At 56.1% G+C, this 17,930-nt stretch overlaps 1 protein-coding gene across 1 annotated transcript; it reads left to right on the top strand.

Moving 5' to 3' along the window:
• The first annotated feature begins 6,325 nt into the window (after positions 1-6,325).
• C1qtnf6 (C1q and TNF related 6) lies at positions 6,326-12,886 on the top strand. Its single transcript, XM_015997789.3, has 3 exons — positions 6,326-6,468; positions 8,559-8,808; positions 10,755-12,886. Exons 2-3 carry the CDS (start codon positions 8,565-8,567, stop codon positions 11,297-11,299), a joined length of 789 nt encoding a protein of 262 aa, XP_015853275.2. The 5' UTR covers positions 6,326-6,468; positions 8,559-8,564; the 3' UTR covers positions 11,300-12,886.
• The last annotated feature ends 5,044 nt before the right edge of the window (positions 12,887-17,930 follow it).

Genomic DNA, 17,930 nt, shown 5'->3' with positions numbered 1-17,930 from the left:
CATTGGGAGCCACTGCTGGGGCAAGCACAAGTCCGTGTGCATGTGTCTACATGCATCTGAAAACCTCGACCTTGCAGGGCCGGCGTGATGCAGCTGTGTCTCCAGGACCTGCCTGGCAGGGCAGCTATGGCCCTTCCCATGAGTCTCTGGAATGAAGATGTGAAGAGGGCCACAGGGGCCACAGTCACACAGGAGGCGCCTGCTTTGGAGCTGTGATTGGGAATAAATAAGGGTGTAAGGGGCAGGCAAGGGAAACAGAAGGAGCTTGCTTTGGGGTTGGGGGACTGGAATCTATGATTTAGTCCTGAGCAGAGAAAGAAAGGCAGTGACCGTCAAGCCTGCCTGTGTCCTCCTCTCCGGCAATGGAAGCTGCTGACTTACCTTGATCTTGTCGCTCAGAGGCGGTTGCCAGGCAACAGCCCATGGCCACCAGCTTCTGGATCGGGACTTTGTGCATCAGCAACAGCATGATGGGAGAAGGGCTTGGAGTCTGCAGAGCCTGAGGCTGGGGAGGACAAGGCTACCGATTGTTGGGACCCCCTCTTTACCCGAAGATGATGTCGGCCACTGCCCCAAAGGGAGATGACAATTGGGCTCCATAGATCCTCAGGAGTAGGAAAGTCTTGAGTAGAGGGACCCCAGGCTGTGTTGCAAGGGAACTCTTAGAGGTGGGCAAAGTGTGGTCTTGACAAAGTCTCAGGGCTCTTCCTGCTACTGGTAACCCTCAGGCTCTGGGGGAGTCCATTATAAAGCTGTGGGGGGAATGTATGACCTAAAAGTCAGGCTGGAGAGATAGAGGTTAAAAAGAGTGCATGCTTCTTTTCCAGAGGACTGGAACCCACTAGTGGGCTATCATGGAGAGAAGGGGGCTGGGGTACATGGGCATGGCTCCTGCATGTTCTGGATGTTCCCAGGTGGCCACTTGTGAATCGCTACCCTTCGGGTACCGTGAGGAAGGAGAGTACATGTGGGTATGCACAGAGGGAGGTGTTGGAGCCTGAGTGTGCCAGACAGAGGGGCTGGTGTGTGTTGAGGCTCCACAGTCAGGCCATGCAGCCAGCAAGATCACGGGAGGAAAGAGTCGGGGTGAGGTCGCATGCTGAGGCAGAGGCTGTAAAGTCATGGTGTCCTGGAGAGTTAGCTCCTGGGGAACGGGGGTGGGGTGGGTGGGACTGGAGTGTGCCCTTCCCGGTCCCTGTATTGAAATCTTAACCTGCTTCCTTTCTTTCGGAAAGGAGGTCGTTATAGACGTAACGTGGGGAGGGAAGTCGTGGTCAATACAATGTGTGTCTCCAGGAAAAGAGCTTTGACTGCACACATGCACAAGAACAGTACAGAAGTAAAGGTCAGGGTGATACAGTGGGGTGGCACACACCTGTGATCCCAGCATTTGGGAAGCTGAGCATTACCCTGAGCTCAAGGCCAGGTTGTACTACATAGGGAGGCCCTTGCCTTAAAAACCCAGCCTCCCACAAAGGCCAGGGGGATACTTCTCCACGCCCAGGGATGCTGAGAGTGCCGCCAAACTCCCCAAAGCCAGGAGGAGGCTTGGAACAGACTCATATTCCTCAGAAGAGATACCAGGCTGAGGCCTTGGTCCTGGGTCACAATAAACTTGTATGTGTGCATCTGTGCATCTGTGCATCTGTGTGTGTGTGTGTGTGTGTGTGTGTGTGTGTGTGTGTATGTGTGCGCGCGCACGTGCGCATATGTGCATGAGTGCACACATGTGGGTAGGCCAAAGGCTATGTTGGGTGTCTTGCCAGTCTCTCCAAGCTTATCTTTTGAGACAGGATCTCTCCCTGTCCAGTGCTAGGACTACAGGGACATGTGACCATGAGCCGCTTTTTAACCAGGGATCCGAACTCAGGTCCTCACCTTTGCCAAGGGGGCTCTTTATCAGTTAAGCCATCTCTTTAGCCCTCGTTTTCTCCTTTTCAAGGTGAAGCCTCCCTTTGTAGTGCAGGCTGGCCTGGACCTCATGGCAATCCTGCCTCAGTCTCCCAAGAGCCGGGATAACAGGCAGGCACCGCTACCTCTACCAACACACTAACCTCTTGTTCCTGTCGCCCCCAGCTCTGGCACCTGCTAAGACCACTGCCCATTTGTCATATGGTGTTCGTGGCCTCTCCCCTCCCGGGGCCCTAGAAGATCTGCCAAGCCAACCTGCTCATCCTTCATGCAGCACGTGGTGAGCGGGCACAGTGAACTGCCAGAGGCTCAGCCCAGAAGCCAGATGGTTTGTCTAGGGGCCAAGGAGGGGACAGCAGAGAGTGCCAGTGTGTAGACACTGTGGACTCAGGCTGCCTGTGCTTAAGGCCCAGCTCATCTGTTCGCTCGCCGTCTGAGCTGGAGCCAGTGAATGAGCCTCTCCCAGCCTCAGTTTCTTCCCCACTGGGTGAAGAAGTTGCGTAGGTCGTTGAACGAGTTAATGTTCGCAGAGCTTAGGCCGGTGCCTGGTGCCCACAGGTACTGCACAAGCGTTTTCAGAAGTATGTCCACAGGACAGATGTGCAAGACCTTCTGGTGAGGTCCCAGATGTTACAGTTGTTGCCCAACATCATGACCAGGAAGAAGACCAAGAACAGGGCCATTCTCCTGCGTCAGCCTCCCCAGTGCTAAGTGGATAAAGTGATGGTAGGGTTTGGGGTGCTCTGAGACTACCCGTGCCAGCTTCCTGGTGGCACGCCATACCCCTGGGAAGTATACATAGCAAAGGAGATACCCAGCACCCCAAACCCTGCAGCCTTGGGCAGGCACTCCAGAGTGCTGTAGCGTGGGGGTGAATCAGGGATGTACGTGTGTACAAACAGCTTTTCTTTCTCACTGTCTCCAGAGTGCGCCTCCTTCTCCTTAGGGATCCAGGTACCTGGGATCCTGGCCACATCCTCTGCTACTATCTTGTTGCAGGTGGGGAAACTGAGGCCTGGGGTTGGGGGGCAGGCTGTTTCAAAGCTTTGCAGAGAAGGGACAGAATGTCCTCTTTCAGTCCGGCTGCTTTAATGGCCAGGAAATGTGTCAATATTTGCTCATGGCAACTGCCGCCTCACTGCCCTTGGTCAACACCTCCGGAGCTGGCTTGGTTTCTCCATCCCTGAGACTATGGTTGTGTCTGAGCTCTGCTAGCCCTCCACAAGGGAGGTCTCTGCAGGCTCTGGCTGCAATAAATGGGCAAACACAACTGGATTTACACGTGGGTTGTAAGTGGCAGGGGTGTTCTTGGCCACACACAATCAAGGGAACTCCAGATCCTAGCTCAGAGTGCCTGTGAGCCAGCCTCGGGCCGGGGTGGAGCCTCAGTTCCCTCATTCCTGAAGTGCACCCCACAATCCCATCTCACAGGACTGTCACAGGACTGCAAGTTGACCTGATGACTCCCGCTCAGGTCAGCCCAGTGCTTTCTGTGTCCGCCAGGGGGCGCCGCTGGACGTCAGAGCACCGCTCCTCCTCTTCGCTCAGATTCAGCTTTATTCGGCCACTGACGGATTCCACCCGGCTGGCTGTACCCGACTCTGTTCGTTTTGGTTCGGGAAAAATCGACTCTGTTCGGCTCTACTCGGCCGTACTCGGTTGGATTCGGCTTTGCTAGGCTTTGCTCGGTAGGACTGGGTTCTGTTCGGCTCTTTTCGGACATATTCGGCTCCTCTCCGGACTAGGCTTCCGTGTTGTGGGCGCCGGGGCCCTTGAACTCTTCCTGTCTCTCTTGGCTGGGCCTGGAGGGTCTTAGCCTGGGTCGCTCAATAGAGCGGGACTCAGTAAAGCCAATTTGGAGCTGTCCTCACGGGACTGTAGGTCAGAGGAACCCTACCCACTTTCTGGGGTACTGAGGTTTGGAAGAATAAACTCGGCTCTCCAGCCAGTCTGGACTGGCGGGGTGCTGGGTGCCGGGCCGCACGCTGGCTCTCTCCAGGAGGTGGCGCCCTCCTCTCCATTAGTTCAGACGTTAACTTGGCAGTGACCTTGAACTACAACTATGAATTAGCATTCACGATTTACACAGCTGACTTCTGGCGTCACCAAGTCGCTGTCCTGGCTCCTGGAAGTCAGAAAGGGCGGGGGTGAGCGGAGAAACAGACTCATACCGTGGGACTCTGGCCTTGGTGACATAGCTCGGGCTTTCTGTGTCTGGGAATATATTTGCTGATGAGGTTTATGAAAAGGGTATGGAGGGCATCATGGGCCCTGGGTTTACCTACTGGCAGGGGTGCTGACAAAAATGAATGCATGCCGCAGCATACGGGGCTTATCCGAAGTAGCCAGGAGGAAGCACCCTTTGACTGCCTGTTCCCAGACACTGTCCTGGAGTCGAGACCGCCTAGCCCAGGGTCATTAAGACTCAGAGAAGCGCCAAGGAGTGGTGGCACACACCTTTAATCCCAGCCCTCGGGAGGCAGAGTCAGGCGGAGTGAGTTCGAGGCCAGCCTGGGCTACACAGTGAAACCCTGTCTTGAAAAACAAAACACTCAGAGAAGTAAGGAAACTTACCCAATGTCACACAGCTGGAAGAAGAACATGCAACAGAGCCATAATCCAAGTCTGTCTGTCTGTCTGCGCCAGGACTGGAGCTCTGTCTCCAATTCGCCTGACCTGCCTGGGACATCCTCATGGCTGAGGTCTGTTGGCTTGGAGCCTCCTGGACTGTTAAGGTGGAGTGAGCAGCCAGGGCCTGCAAGTGGGGTGCCGAGCGTAGTGGGGTGCACAGTACTAGGCACACAGCTGGCCTCCAACACAACTGTGCCGTCCACCCTTTTCCTGCTTCTCACTATTCCATCCATCTTTTCTTTCATCTGTCTCCCCCCCCCAGCTTTCTACACCAGAGACCGGAGACTGCCTGGTGCTGTCCCCACCCCCAGGGCTGCTGCTGACTCAGCCCTTCGCTCTGGTGGCTGCAGCTTGAAGCTGGTAGCCTCTCTGCAGGCCTGGCTCAGTGCCCCAGGAATGCTGCTCAGGCAGGCAGGGCCACACAGAGGCCACGCCAGTGTGGGCCTGGTGGTGGTCCCTATATGGCCATCGTCCCTCTGTCTGCTTTCTGCTGGGCCCCACTGGTACTCCTGACTGGACCTGAGGACTTGGAGTCATTTTGGGAGGCAGCACCAGACCAGAAGAGTCTGGCGTCCTCCCAACTTGGACTCCACTCTGCTTTGTGACTTTGTACCAAAGTCTTGATCTGCCTGGGCCACGATGTCCCTGATTAAGGGATGGGATTAGATCATCTCTGAGGCTCTTTCCAGGACTGATATGCTGTTGGATTGTCTGCTTCAACACACAGGAAGACTGGGCCCAGAGACAACCCTGTCAAGGACCCAAAACATGAGGGCTGATGTTTGTACTCTTAGCAGTTAGTGGGGCCAGGAAGTCCCAGACCTAAATCTGCTCCCTAAGTGGTGGGATGGAGTAATGTCTCTGCCAAGACCCTCTACCTGCTAACTTGCTTCTTCTCCCTGGGCTGGAGAGAAGCTGGGGGAAATAGTAGGTCTAAACACTTTTGGGGGACGAAGGTCCCGAGAGAAGTGAAGCCTAGCTCAATCAGGAGATACTCAGTAAAACTAAAATGGGAAGGGTAGCCAAGGGTGAGGGACATTTGACATCAGATACACAGGGTCTCTGGCCCCAGGAAGCCAGGGCTAGGAGCCATGTCTGTGGCCCTTGCTTAAAAAAAAAAAAAATCCCCTAGCCTGCCCCGGAGGAAACTGAGGCAAGACCCAGGGCACACAGGCTGCTCCCCCATGAACTTCTTGGAGGTTACCTCTTTGAGGGAGCTGGCTTTAGGAGACAAGAGATTAGATTAATAAAGGCAGGAATCCAGGTGGAGGAGCAGGACATGAGTCATGTTTGATCTCTAGCACTTATGTGCTTGGAGGCAGGATCCTAGACCACCTAGGGCAGGAGAGGCAGTGTGTGGCCATGTTGCCGGCTACTGGGTGTTAGGACAACCAGGGTTTGTGCCTATGGAGGATGGGTACCAGTGCCCTCACGCCACCCTGTCTCTGTAGCTCTTGGCAGATGGCTCTTGGGCTCCGACTCAACCCAGGCTGTGGGAGTTCCCAGGGCTGCCTCCCTTTTCCTGAGCAAGGGAGAGCCCTGCCCCCTCCCTCGCGGCCTCCGATTTCCACACCAAGTATTTCTAAGCCCTTGACCCTCGTCCGTCCCTCTAAACTCTCAGGGCCTTTGACTCAAACAGGATACCGTGACTGAGTCTGGGCTACAGATGCCCAAGGAAGTTTAAAGATCCAAACGTCTCCCAGCATCTCCGAGGCAGAGCCCTGGGCTGGAGGGGCGGGAGCAGGAGGTGGGGAATGGGAAGCCAGCTCAGCGTGCTCCCTCCCTTTTCCCTCCCTCCCTCCGCCCTCCCAGCTCAGTCGTAGGCCTTGGGGGTCGGGCCAGCAACAGGCTATTATCACAGACATGGGCCAAGGAGCCAGAGGCCGCCCGGGGTCTGTGAGCTGAGCTTGAGGCCGCAGGACCAGGGTGAGTGGCTGGAGGCCTCTCTGCTTCTGTCTGGGCTGGGGGCTGGAGTCAGAGTCTGAGGTTCCTGTGTCCCCCTCTTTCTGGAGAGCACATAGCTCTCTCCCTCTGGCCTAGGCAGCTCCTTGAGGATCTCTTCTTCTCTTCCACCCTACACTTCTGGCCACCCGGCACCGCTCCTGACTTTTATCTGCCCCCTACGGTGACTCTCCCTCCCCTAGCCACTTAGCCCAGCCGTGCCCACCTGGATGATGGCAGTGGTCGGGTCTCCACCACCTCCAAGAGTCTCTGGCTTTTTAGCAGAGGTGGTGGGGACCTTCGAGACTACCCTAGGGTTGGTGTGATCCCCCTCACTTTAGTCCTACCTGTCCCCTCCCAGGAGCCAGCCAGGGACCCTAGCTGTGGTTAGGGCCGTTTCCAGCCGCTTCCAGGGAGACAGCCCTGCTTCCTGCTTCCCTGTCCTTAAGCCTCCCCCCTCCCCCCCTTTTCTGTGTCTGAGCCTTTGACTCCCCAGGGACCAGACCAATAGGAAACAGAAATGTCTCCAAACCATGCTGACCCTCCGGGAGACGTACTGTGCCTTGTCAAGCCATAGACACCAGGATGAGGTCTGTACCAGGCAGAGGAAGGAATGGACTCTTTGAAGTGCATGACAAGCTAGGCAGTTAAATCATCCGTGTAACCTGGCGAGGAAGACATGTTGGCATCTTGTGTGAATGAGGGGGCAGGAAGACCAGAAGGGCTAAAGCCACAAGCCTAGGTCACTCCGGTTTGTGTTATTCAGATATCCCTACAGGGTGGGACACATCTCTGGCCAGAATAAAAGGGGGGGGGTTGCTACAACCTGGAGCTGAGGAAAATAGGGGTGATTGGTCTCTGGGGGTTTTGTCTGCCTGGTGGAGTAGACCCAGCAAGACCCAGCAGTGTGGACAGGATCACTCCAGACCCGGGATGTCTCTGGAGATGCCTCCTGTCGTCACCCTGGCCCCTGGGGAGATGCTCTGCCCCTTTAACACCTAGTTCCTCTTCGCAGCCTTTCTAGAAGTCATCATTTTACCTTCTCAGCCCGTATTAACCACAGAAAAATATTTTTAAATTGTACTGAATGTTAAGGAGGCACAAAAAGGAAATAAACAAAGAGACGCCAGAAGGTGTAAAAACCAGTCTGGTTTCAATTGCAGTTTCTGATCTGTGATAATCGGGTGGCGCCAGGCCCCCAGCCTGTCACCACCTCAAAGGCCCGCTGCGGGCTTCCTGCCCACCCGTCCAGGTTCCTTCTCTAGTGTCCGGCCTACTTCCGGCTCCACTCTGAAAGCTCTGGACCCCTTCATGTTCCAGGCCCAAGATGGAACCTCACCAATTCTGATCCCTCTGAATTGCCAGGGCTTTTGGTCCTCCCCTCCCCCAATTTCAATTTACCACCTTAGCGGCCGATTGGTAGGCCTGTCATGATTGACACGACCATCTCCCAATGGTTCAACTCTGGGCTTTCTCTGCGGGGGCTCCTGGGTAAAGGGGGGTTGTTGAGGGTACAAAGATACCAGGAGGGTGAGCCCTGCTAAGCTGCATATATATCCTCAACCTTGTGTTGTTCCAAAGGGGGCATCTGATTCCCTGACTTGTTCTTCAAGAGGGGGACCTCCCGTGTCTGCACATAAGAGGCCTGCGGGGTCCAATATCTTGGTCCTCAGGGACCCCAGCTCCTGCCTATGGAGCCTGCAGGTGGTGGTGGGAGCCATGGCCTCTCGAGATGAGGGAGCCAAAGAAACATTCTCCATCTCCATGGTTAGCTCCCGGGGACATCTGGCATCTTCTTGGGTGGCTCAGTAAAGACCTGGGAGCCTGGTGTGTGCCATCTGAGGGTCTCCACAGGGGTTTCATTCTTCCCAGGCAGTGGCCACAATAGACAGGAGGCTCAATGGCTGGTCTAGTGAACCTCAGACTCGCTTCCAAGGTGGCCCCAGACTAGCCCGTTACAGGGGTCCTACCCGCTCCCCTTAGTAACACTGGGTCTACCCTGGCTACCGGAGACAGTGTTATCCCTGAGCGTTGACATGCCAGATAGGCTGAGTCAAATGTATCTCTCCATCCAGGTCATCATGGGGACAGACAGCCTGGGTTCCCTCTGGGCGGTACTCCTGCTTCCTCTTGTGTTTGGAGTCCCCACAGAGGAGCCCACCGTTCAGGAATCCGTGGCCCCCCATCTCACCAAAGGCTGTCAACGATGCTGTGACCCTGAGGAACCACTGTTCTCGGCTGACGCTGTCCATGCCCCTGTTTCCCCGTCCTTCCGCTATGTCTTGCCTGAGGTCAGGCCCTACATCAACATGACCATCCTGAAGGGTGAGTTATCACACTGGGGCTGGTCTTGGGCCGAATTGGTCTGGGATAGGGAGGGAGGCAGCGGCAGAAGAAAGGAGGACGGGCCTTGCCTAGGCCCTGCCTGCCTTCGGTCTACATGCACATAGCACCTGGGATGTGCAAGGACCGTTCTGAGTTCAGAGTGAATGAAGAGGTGGTGGGTAGATGCTGTGCAACGAACAGACATCCCCAAGTGGATGAAGCAGGTGGTGAGGCAGGCCCTGGGGTCCAAAACGTGGGCAGAGGGCGTTGAAGTGTGGGGCATGGCAGGTCTACACGGGGCTCCTGGGAAGGGAAGGGGAAGGGCGAGCCTACGCTCACAGGGCAAGGGGCTTCTCAGTAGGGGTGTGAAAGGAGATGGCAGGGAGAGAAAGAGGTGGGCCCACGGGGTCACCAGCCACCACCAGGATATAAGTTTCTCTCCGCGGGAAAAGGGGGGTTGAGCAGAGAGAGGACCTGGCCTCCATAGGTGTCATGTGGGGCACATGGCAGGGACAGAAGCGGAAGTCCTGGGGGAGATCTATGGCTGGAGGTGGGGTGCTGGATGTGGGGTGCTGGTGGAGGGGGTGGCAGCTCCCTAAATTACAGCCTCAGATGTAAGGGACTTAGTTCCACCACAGCGATGGGACCCATGACGGCCATGGCCACACCACTGATGTCCACCGTTGCTCACCACGCCCCCACCCAATGTGAGGAGATGATTGTGGGTCATTCCTCCCGCCGTGTAGATAGGGAAGTTTAGTGTCCAACAGGGACTCTCCTGGGGTCACTTCCATGTCAGGGACAGAGCAGGGCACTCCCCTCTGACTCCGGCTCATTTTAATTGCCTGGGGGAGGTCACTTCCTGGTCTCCCTGCCTCACGGCCACACTCGGTTCAACTTCAGGCAGCTTAGCCCCTGGAGGTGGAGGGGCCCGGGCCTGGTGACCCTTTGCTGTGGCTGCCCATCTGAAGCCCTGTGTTACCCTTGGACAGGCTTCCCGAAGTGGACAGTTCTGTGTAGCACCAGGCTGCCTGGGTAGCATCTGGAGCCCTAGGTCTAAGCCTTGTGGGTCAGGCTGGCCTCTTTCTAGACTTCTTGCCAGCTTATGTGCTGAAGGAAAGAAGCCCCCTCCTCAGAGCCAGGAAAAGGCTCCTCGGCCTTACGCTAGGTAGAGCAGGTGCTCAGATGCTCTGTACGCAGTGAGGTGCTTTTGCTGGGAGGTGGCATCTGTGGAGCCAGCCCACAGCCGTGAACACCCCCCCACTCCACGTTCCTTTGGTCGGCCTTCAAGGACCTGTGCCTTCCTTTCCCTCTCTACCCTCCACTGATTTCACCACCACCCTGGTCAAGGGGCCTCACCAGGAAAATATGCAGTCAGGTCTCTGCGGTACACGCCAGGTGTTTTGGGGTGCGGGTGGGGTGTCTTGCCTATGCTCAGATTCAGCCTGGAGCCAGGGCTGGAAAAGAGACTAGGTCACCATTGCCCGGGAGGGTAGAGATGGTCTGGGCCATGCTGAGTGGATGTCCTGCCCTCTCTCTGCCGAGTGAGGACTCATGTGCACCTGCAAAGTGGGTGTTGCCCTTTTAAGGTGCACCCCAGACACCCAAGACCCCCACATCTCCAGGCCATGGCAAGGGCAGTTTTCTTCTCTAACTGGAGGTGTAAAGCATATCTGACCTTGCCCCATCTCCCCACTGGCCTCAGCAGAACATCCTCCTGGAAGCCTGTCATGCCTCCCTTGCCAGGAGGGGACCCAGGCTGAGCGGGATGGAACACAGTCTGGGTCTTAGGAGATGTCTGCGGTGATAAATGCTTGGCGTGTAGTAGGCGCCCAGTAAACACCAGCTTCATTTCTGGACCCAGGCTAAAGCAGTGCCTTCCAACAATGAGTGCTTAGCATAGGCCAGGATGCCTGTCCTAACTTCTCCCCTTCATGTCCTCACAGGTGACAAAGGGGACAGAGGTCCTTCAGGAACACTGGGGAAGCCAGGCAAGGATGGTCCCCGAGGGGACCGCGGCTCTCAGGGCGTCAAAGGTGACAAGGGGCAGGCAGGCAGCCCCGGCAGCCCCTGCCAGATGCACTACTCGGCCTTCTCTGTGGGCCGCAAGACAGCCATACACAGCAGCGAGGACTTCCTGCCTATGCTGTTCGACAGGGTCTTCGTGAACACAGACGGCCACTTCGACATGACCACCGGCCGCTTCGCGGCCCCCCTGCGCGGCCTCTACTTCTTCAGCCTCAACGTGCACAGCTGGAACTACAAGGAGACCTACGTGCACATCGTCCACAACGAGCAGGCCGCGGTGATCCTCTACGCACAGCCCAGCGAGCGCAGCATCATGCAGAGCCAGAGTGTGATGTTGCCGCTGGAGCCCGGCGACCACGTGTGGGTGCGGCTCTTCAAGCGGGAGCGGGAGAACGCCATCTACAGCGATGACGTGGACACCTACATCACCTTCAGCGGCCACCTGATCAAGGCAGAGGACTGAGCTTCCCTGGCTGGTTTCGCAGCTGGGCAGCTTGGGGGAGGGCCGGTGGCTAGGGCAGGTCCTGTAGGTAGCTTCCCCGGGACTGGATCTGCCGCTCTTCGCTTTTCGTTGCTTAGGATTGTCCCTTGCACTCTGTCTCCATCCCGTCCCCCCTCTTGGCCTCGTTTTCGGAGACTCATATTCCAGAACGTCCCCAGCCTCTAGAGAGGCTTTCCTCGCACCTCATTGTGCTGTTCATCCCTGGGGAACTTTGTCGTATGGTAGATGCTGGCTTGGCATTTGGGGGCGTGCCCAGGATTCTGCATTTCTAGCAATTTCCTCAGTAATGCTGATGCTATTGGTCTATGGACCACACTTGAGGAGTTGGGCTCTCTAGGATGTTCCCAGAATTCTAGGGGTTTCCCAGACATTCTGGAATTCCCCCCCCCAAAAAAAAACTCCAGTATTCTTCCTGTATCCTCAGGTTTTCTCCTCACCCTGGGCCTACCCCCATACTGCTCTTTCCGCCCCTCCCCCGCCCGCTTTTCTAGCCACTGCTCACTTAATGCATTCATCAAATGCTGACCCCTCACTTGGTCCCAGGGCTGAGGACAACCTAGACTAATCAGACCTAGGTCCTGTCTCTCCCCTGGTGAATGCCCAGTAGCCTGGACAGGCGTTGGGGTCTGCCCAAGTGGGTCCAAAGACTTGAGCGCACGTACTGGGGTGCTCCTCTAGACTGGGTGCTTAGGCACTGTGGGCCCTTCTCCACTGCTCTGTGGTGGCACAGGGTGCTGGAGGTGGACATGAAGTTCCTTTCCCATTCTCTACCTTCTTGCCTGGTGCCCAGCATTAAAGCAAACTGTAGGTATAGTCTTGGCTGGGAAGAGACCCAGGGATTTGGAGGTACCTGGGGTAAGAGGTTCCTGGAAGTGAATTGGAGCCCATTCTCCCTGACCTTGGAAGACTCCTCCTGCCCTCTTTTTCTCATTCCCCAGGACATTAACCAAGGTCAGGCCATGCACTAAGTGCTTTCCGACCCTCCTGGACCCTCAAAAGCTCATTGTCACACAGGGCTTACGAAGGTGCTAAGGACACCCGGGAGGTGGCTCCCGTTTCACGGCTTCGCCTGCCTGGATTGCCCTTGCAGACGTCATGGGGAGCCAGGCAGGACAGAGGCGGCAGGTTTCAGCCCAAAGCAGGTCTAGGGACTGAAGCCGGTGACATTCAGGTTATCTGGGGGCCCTTTCTGAGCCACACTGCCACGACAGGCCCTGGGGAAGGTCATGGAGAAGCAGGGACGCCGGGACCCCCATGCCTTTCCCAGCATGCACGGCCCGGTGGCCCCCCAGCCTCCCCTCTTCCACTGCAAGGCTGCCCAAGCTTCTCAGGGGGAGGTGGCCTCCGTCCATTGGTGCTTCTGCAGACCCAGGGCAGGGCTGGCCCTGGGCGGGCATCTCTGGTGCTTACAGCCAAGGGAGCCATGGCAGGGTGACAGAGGCAAGGCCTGCCATGTGCTGTGAAGGCTGATTCCACAAAACCACCCTCAGCCCGACTGTCCTTGCCGGCTTGGCCAGTGTGAATAAAAATACTGGATTCTCTTGGCAAGTCAGCCTGGTGCTTTTTGCTCTATGCCTTTCTTCTGCCTTGGAAGGTAGCCACTCTGGCCCTGAGCGGGGCAGATATAGGGTTCCACAGAAACAAGGCCTTGTGTGTGTGTTCTCTGCCTGCAAAGAAATCAGCTCCAGCCAGTTGCTCACACAGCCGGGGTCCCGGAGTTAGTGGAACTCGCCGAGAGTCAGCGGGGATCCCAGTAAGTCCCCACATCTTTGAGCCTCAACTTCACTGCCTGCAAAGTGGAGGTAACAATGGCTTACCTCCCAGGTGGCTTCAGGATGAGAGGGCATGTTGCCTGGCAGGTGCCATGTTCCTTCTTGGACAACGTCTGTCTGTTGGTCATCTGCAGTGTGGCCCCCTGTAGTAGAAGCACAATGATTATTTCCTTAGAGACCATCCCCGAAACTCATGTTCCAGCCGGGAACTCCCAAGTGCCACACCAATTTATTAGCTACTGTCTTGTCACGGGGACAAAAGCAACTCAGGGAGAAAGGGTCCATTGTGGCTTGAGGGTACAGTCTACTGTGGCATGGACGACATGACAGCCAGAGTGTGAGGCAGCTGGTCACATTGCACCTGCAGTCAGGAAGCAGAGAGACACGGAGCCAGCCTGGTGTTCAGCTTGCATTCTTCCTTATAGTCGGTCCTGGACCCCAACCACAGGTAAGGGCCATCACCCCACCTTAACCGGTCTAGTCTAGAAACAGCTTCAGAGACATGCCCAGACACTGGTCTTAGGTGATTCGAGATCCTGTTGTGTCGATAATATTCATCACATACCAATCACAGTACCCCACTTGTGTGAGGGACCTCAGAGTCCCACACCTCTGTCTCATGCTTATAAAGAAAACAGCTGGAAAACCTCATCATGCCTCATGGAGGCCACATTGACTAGCATGGTCCCTTGCCTATACTGTTAAAGTGACCCGGGCCTCCCCTCTCCTTGCCTGTTGTGGTGGTTGGAAGGGCAGGAATTGTGCCCTGCTCTGTGTAACCATCACTGTTTGGTGACTCTGTACCTTGTGGAAGATGCATATTGCAAAGAACACACCGTATGCACCTGCTTGGATTCCAAGCCCAATCAGTGGCAGAGTGGGCTCTGGGTCCTTGGGGACCATGAAGGCTCTGAAGGGAGGCCTCCCGTTATACCTGCCTGCTTCCCAGTGATCTGCAAAGAGCTGACCTCGCAGTGTGCTCTGGCCAAGCTGTGGTCTGCTCAATATGCTTTAACACGAAGAAGACCCGGATCTGCTGCCTTGTGTGTCGGCAGGATTTGTGATCTGCTGACCAAAGCCCTGGAAACTTCGTGCCAGGCACCTGCAGAATTTGCACACTGAAGCCAAAGCCACAGACATTCCCGGTTGGTGCTAGACCAACACCCCACCTCACCCGCCTGTCCCACTAGCATACGCACTTCCTCCCAGCCTCGGTTCAGAGGTAGCCATGAGATTGTCTCGGACAGTGTTCGCATTCAGTAACATAGTCCCAGGAGGCCCTAGACCTTGGTAATAGAGAATCTCTCAACCGGGTAGGTATGATGGGGTTTGGGCAGGGACTCCATAAAATTGGAGGTTGCCCAAGCCAGGGCTGCGGAGAGATCTGTGTTTATAAAGGCAGAGAGATCTGGGCGTGGTGGTGAATGCCTTTAACTCCAGCACTTGGCAGAGGCAGGGGGGATATCTGTGGTTGGAAGCCAGCCTGGTCTATATAGAGTGTTCCAGGCTAGCCAGGGCTACATAGACACTGTCTCAGTGAAGCAAAATAAAAACAGAGAGAGACAGAGAACCGGACAGGATTGGATACAAGAGAGGTGCCGTGTGTGAAGCTTGGCCTGGGGTTGACCTTGGTGCTGGGCCTTTAGGAGGCAGCTCACTGGGGCCAGGCGGTACAGAGAGATCCCAACCAGAGGGAGGAGGCCTGCACTGTGGTCCAGGGTGGATGTGAGCCCCAGAAATTGGGAGGAGGCTAAATGCCGTGAGGAGGAGAGCAAGTTCCCACAGGACTTTGAAGGGGGTGGGACGTCTGGAAGCAGAGAGCAGAAACAGTCAGGTACCCAGCCCAGACAAAGCCCCTGCCCACCAGGCTCCCCGATTCCTGAAGACTGTTGTTCAAGAGACCTGGTGGCTTTCTGCCCTGGCTTTGAGCAGGGCAGTCTTTTGTTTGGCTGGAGGGATGGGGGATGCTGGGTAATTTGTCTAACCTTTTTAGACACCACATTGTCTAACATCTGGTCCCAAATCTTCTCGCCCTACTGAGGTCTTTGACTAATCAAGGTACACATGGAAATGGCAGCAGAAACCCACTTCAGAACTTATGAGGGTATACTATGGGGAAATCATGAAGTGAGGGCTTATTGTTCCAGAAAATACAAAGCACCTGTGAATAGCTTCCTGGAAGTGGTGGGCACGGGGTACCAGCTCCTGTGGGCTCTGGAGCCAGGCCAGGGGCTCTAAGGCGCCTGCTCCCCCTTTAGATCCACCCTGTCAGAGCACATCACCTCGGTGTTCCCTGTCCTGAGGCCTGGGCTGGTTCTCTCCTTTGTGTGAGCCTTGGCTTTGCTCTCCCTGTGTCCACACAATAGTGGGGAGACTCTGCTCTGACTGAAGAGCATCTGAATGACTTTGTCGAGCCCGGCTCCTCCTGACCGGGCCTGCAGGCCCCTCACTGTGGGTCCCCTGCTGCCACGTGGGCAGCTGCCGGGCAGGGAGAGCCAAAAACCACTCACCAGGAACAGAAGCAGATGGGGAGGACATTAAGGGCGGGGCACTCGGAGGCAGCCAGAGAGGAAAGAGGGATTCCAGGACACTAGTCAAGAGTTCACAGGGTTGGGCAGGCCTGGCCTCTGAGCCCAGGAGGACCGGAGACTGGAGAGGCCCCAGGGCGGCAGGAAGGCCGTAGGTGAAGACCGCAGCCACACTGAGGAAGCAGTTGACCCTCAGGCGGGTCAGAGGCAGGATGAGGTGGGGACAGATGTAGGTCCCTGTGTTCCCGCAGGTGGCTGACCTCTTCCCAGGGACAGCTTGTCAGCCCAAGGGAAGAACTGACACCTTGGATTCTGGCATCGATGGAACAGGGCTTGTGCTCTCGGAAGGGCTAGCCTCCATTTTCAGGACTGCGTTCATCGCTGAAATCGAAGAAGGGCGATGCCGTCCGTATCGACCTCCTGGCTTCCCATTGCCTCTCCCTGGCCCCTCAAGAAGCAGCTTGAGGGGCCCAGGGCCATCTGTCCACGCATTGCTCAGTGTCCAGCTGAGATCAGCTCCAGGCTGCAGTCACTTCCCTCCCCTACCATACGGCTGGTTTCTGGTCATCATCTCTGAAGAGACACCTAGCTCTTCTCTGCACCACACCGTATCCTTGGAGGGCAGTCTGAACGAGGCCTCCCCAGTCTGGTCCACTGGGCTGCTATTACTATTACTTTCCTAGATTTCCAGTCACCTCCTTGGGGGCTTGTTCAAGACCAATATTGCCTCTTAATCTCAGAAGTAAGGTGTGTGTGTGTGTGTGTGTGTGTGTGTGTGTGTGTGTGTGCGCTCCATGACCCCCCACCAGGCTCAACCTGGGCAGAGAGGACAAGATCACTTGCGCAGAAGCCCCCACTGATGTGCCCTGCTTCCCCTCTGCCCCACCTTGGGGCATTTAGACTCACTGGAGTGTGTGTTTTGCGGGGGCACTGTAAGGGTGGTCATTGCATCCCCATCAGGCCTTGGGCTCCGCTTGGATTAAAATCTGAGCATGCACAAAGGCCTCCCTTTCCCTTCTGTTTTTTGCTGCATACCCCTGTATTTGTTGGGGGCGCAAGGAAGGCACAAAGCAGAGAAAACAAAAATAACTTTGAGTTAAGGGACAGGGTGGCTGGCTCCATGGCAACTCTGAGGGTCAAGGACCGTCTCCCGCATGCCTGGCATGACGATTTTTGGTGTCTCATCCAGGCATGACAAGGGCCAGGGCCCTTGTCATGGGTCAGCAGCAGCTGCTCGCTTGCCATTGGCTAGAACTGGTCACATGACTTTATCCAACTGCAGGGAAAGAGACTAGGATCATAGAGACACAATTTACCCCTGAGCCCCAAGGAGCTAGGCTGGACATCCCCAACAAAATCAGAGTCTCACCAAGGGGTGGAGACCTGAGAGAAGCCATCTTGAGTCTAGCTTCAGCCGCAGCGCTGTCCCAGCCTCGGAGCCCCTGACCCTTCTAAGCAATGTCAAGCAGCGATGGAATTAGCCCCCCCCCCCCCAACACACACACCTCTGGTTAAGATGAAGTTACCGAGGCTCTGCCAGGGTTGAAGTCTGAGCACTTGATAGCATCTCCTCAGCTCTCTGTGCCTCAGTTTCCCCATCTGCACAACAGGCTCTACACAAGAAACTGTCGCGGGGTTGCAGCATGGAGCCTGGGGAGGCCCTCGGTGGAGCGTTATTCTGAGTCAGATGCGTCATTGTGGCCATTTTACAGAGGAAGCCACAGACTGGTCCGTGCCCTCCTCCAGAAACATGCTGTCCCCTGAGTTTGCAGTCACAGTCTACACCTGTCAGAGGGTCCCACCTTGATGTCACAGGGGCTGGCAGTGTGCAAAACCCAATGCATTTCCTCTGCTGGCCTGCGGTCTGCAGCAGGGGGATACCATGTGGGTCCTCACAACATCCTTCGTGGGCAAACGGGGTAATAAGAGTAGAAGCCAGCGTGGAGGGTGGGCTAGCAGGAGCAAGGAGCTCAGAGCTCAATGCAGGCAAGGGAAACAGCAGATTACTTCCGGGGCATTCAGGGTCAAGACAGGAGGGGAGGAGTTGGAAGGACCCTGTTGGGGGGAAGAAGTATGGTTGGCACTGTTAGGGTTTGAATCTGAGCTGCCCCCCGCCCCGCCAGGTTTAAGTTTTATAAGCATGTCCCCCAGAACGTGGCGCTGTTCTTTGAGGCCGTGGGGCCCCTAGGGTGGGCAGAAGTGGGTCATTAAGGCTGGGCTTTTGAAGGCGATGTAAGACCTGTGTTTCTGATCATGTTCTCTGCTTTCCTGGTCTTCTGGGATGTAAGCAGC

The sequence above is a fragment of the Peromyscus maniculatus genome, chromosome 20 (assembly GCF_049852395.1).
Source record: "Peromyscus maniculatus bairdii isolate BWxNUB_F1_BW_parent chromosome 20, HU_Pman_BW_mat_3.1, whole genome shotgun sequence".
Lineage (NCBI taxonomy): Eukaryota > Metazoa > Chordata > Mammalia > Rodentia > Cricetidae > Peromyscus > Peromyscus maniculatus.
Note: the sequence above shows the minus strand (reverse complement) of the source record. Positions and strands in the feature narration are given on the sequence as shown.